We start from the raw sequence: 2,894 nt of genomic DNA on the forward strand, positions 1-2,894 counted from the left end.
TTTTACTTATTTCGCGATTACGAAAGCATAGCGTCAATTTCTAATAAACCAGTTAAACGCGAAACGTGATAGTGTGTGCTATAGTGATATAGTGAGATACACGTGCATCATTATTTCACGTTTCTATTTTTTTTTTATCTAACAAAATGTCCAACGAAGTGTTAAAAATGACAAACATTTTCAATGCCTATATTCTTCTAGAAGATGGCAGTATTTTTCCGGGAAAACGATTCGGTGCCGAAATATCCGTTGACGGTGAAATCGTATTTCAGACCGGTATGGTGGGTTATCCCGAATCTTTAACTGATCCTTCTTACCATGCTCAAATTCTGACACTTACTTATCCATTAGTGGGTAACTATGGCATCTTTGGAGATGAAAAGGATGAATACGATATACCATATTGGTTTGAATCGGATCGAATTTGGGCAGCCGGTTTGATAGTCAGTGAAATTTGCGAAACGCCAAGTCATTGGCGTCAAACGAAAAAACTCTCCCAATGGTTGGAAGAACAAGGTGTACCTGGTATTTATGAGATCGATACAAGAGCCCTTACAAAGATAATTCGCGAAAAGGGTTCGATATTGGGTAGAATTGTTATAGGAGAACCCCCTTCTTGCAATATTTCACCTGTCGAACCGCCATTGTTAGATCCAAATAAAAGAAATCTCGTTGCCGAAGTTTCACGTGTCTCACCGAAAACGTACAATCCTAACGGATCACCCCGTATTTGCGTGGTTGATTGTGGACTAAAATACAATCAATTGAGACGATTGTTAAATCATGGGGCCCGAGTAGACGTTGTTCCATGGAATTATGATTTAAAAACRGCTGAATACGATGGCTTGTTTTTAACTAATGGACCCGGTGATCCAAACATGTGCAAGACGACCATCGAAAATCTTTCCAACGTTTTGGCGTGTCCGAATAAAAAACCTATTTTTGGTATATGCTTGGGACACCAGTTACTTTCGATAGCTGCTGGTTGTACTACTTATAAAATGAGTTATGGGAACCGTGGTCATAATCAACCAGCAACTCATCACGAAACTGGACGTTGCTGCATGACTTCTCAGAATCATGGATTTGCAGTAGATGCCAATAATTTACCTGCCAATTGGGAAATATTATTCACCAACACCAATGATAAGAGCAACGAAGGTATCGTTCATTCAACGTTACCATATATATCAGTACAGTTCCATCCGGAACACAGTGCTGGTCCGCAAGACCTTGAATGTCTTTTTGACGTCTTTTTAGAGACGGTAATAGACTATATGAATGGTCATCCGCAAATAACTGTCAAAGACAGGCTCAATAAAATATTGAAATGTGAAGCGTCGCAAAAAGTCGACAAATTTCATCCGAAAAAAGTTCTTATTTTGGGATCAGGAGGACTTAGCATTGGTCAAGCTGGTGAATTCGATTATTCTGGTTCACAAGCCATCAAAGCATTGCAAGAAGAATGCATCCAAACACTTCTAATAAATCCTAATATTGCAACAGTGCAAACTACCAAAGGGATGGCTGACAAAGTTTACTTTTTACCAATCATTCCGGATTACGTTGAACAAGTAATACGCTCGGAAAGACCCGATGGAGTGTTATTAACATTTGGTGGACAAACTGCATTAAACTGCGGAGTTGAATTAGAGAGAACCGGTGTATTCGCAAAATACAATGTTAAAATTTTAGGCACACCGATCGAATCTATCATACAAACGGAAGACCGAAAAATATTTGCCGAACGTATCGGTGAGATTCAAGAAAAAGTTGCACCGAGTGTAGCTGTATATTCCATAAAGGAGGCCTTAGACGCAGCTAAAATACTCGGTTATCCGGTTATGGCAAGAGCAGCGTTTTCTCTGGGTGGTCTCGGTTCAGGTTTCGCTAATACACAAGACGAATTAAAAACATTAGCGCAACAGGCGCTCTCCCAATCGAATCAACTTATCATAGATAAATCATTGAAGGGTTGGAAGGAAGTTGAATACGAAGTAGTACGAGATGCATACGACAATTGTATTGCAGTTTGCAACATGGAGAACATCGATCCGCTTGGAATTCACACTGGTGAATCAATTGTCGTTACACCTAGTCAAACTCTGTCGAATCGAGAATATAACATGCTTCGTACTACGGCCATCAAAGTGATCAGACATTTTGGAATAGTAGGAGAATGTAATATTCAATACGCTTTAAACCCAAATTCCGAAGAGTATTTCATTATTGAAGTTAATGCAAGATTATCGAGAAGTTCTGCTTTGGCTAGCAAAGCAACCGGTTATCCTCTTGCTTATGTAGCTGCCAAATTAGCACTGAGTTATCATTTACCGGATATTCATAATTCCGTAACTGGACGAACAACAGCTTGTTTCGAGCCTAGCTTGGATTATTGCGTTGTAAAAATTCCAAGATGGGATCTGAGCAAATTCCAACGAGTCAGCACAAAAATTGGTAGTTCTATGAAAAGCGTAGGCGAGGTAATGGCGATTGGTCGCAAATTTGAGGAAGCTTTCCAAAAAGCATTGAGAATGGTTGACGAAAATGTTAATGGTTTCGATCCGTATATCAAATCTGTCAACGACGAGGAATTGGAAAAACCTACGGACAAGAGAATTTTTGTTCTAGCTGCTTCCCTAAAAGCTGGATATTCTATGGATCGTCTCTACGAACTAACAAAAATAGATCGTTGGTTTCTGCAAAAAATGAAGAACATAATCGACCTATATTCGGTTTTGGAAAGAACCGATCATACAAAATTATCGCATGACATGCTGTTRCGTGCAAAACAAATTGGATTTTCCGATAAACAAATAGCCACTGTTATTAAGAGTTCTGAACTAGCAGTGCGTATACAAAGACAAGAAAGTAACATCAGACCTATGGTTAAA

At 39.2% G+C, this 2,894-nt stretch overlaps 1 protein-coding gene across 1 annotated transcript; it reads left to right on the plus strand.

Moving 5' to 3' along the window:
- Nucleotides 1-146: 146 nt before the first annotated feature.
- On the plus strand, nt 147-2,888 carry LOC106792927 (CAD protein-like; the record flags this gene model as incomplete). The annotated part of the gene is made up of 1 exon (XM_014759462.1): nt 147-2,888. A coding segment is annotated over exon 1 (2,742 nt), but the record flags the coding sequence as incomplete, so codon positions are not given.
- Between the last annotated feature and the right edge of the window lie 6 nt (nt 2,889-2,894).

The sequence above is a fragment of the Polistes canadensis genome, unplaced genomic scaffold (assembly GCF_001313835.1).
Source record: "Polistes canadensis isolate GaletaPanama2010 unplaced genomic scaffold, ASM131383v1 scaffold_1935, whole genome shotgun sequence".
In the NCBI taxonomy this organism is placed as follows: Eukaryota; Metazoa; Arthropoda; class Insecta; order Hymenoptera; family Vespidae; genus Polistes; species Polistes canadensis.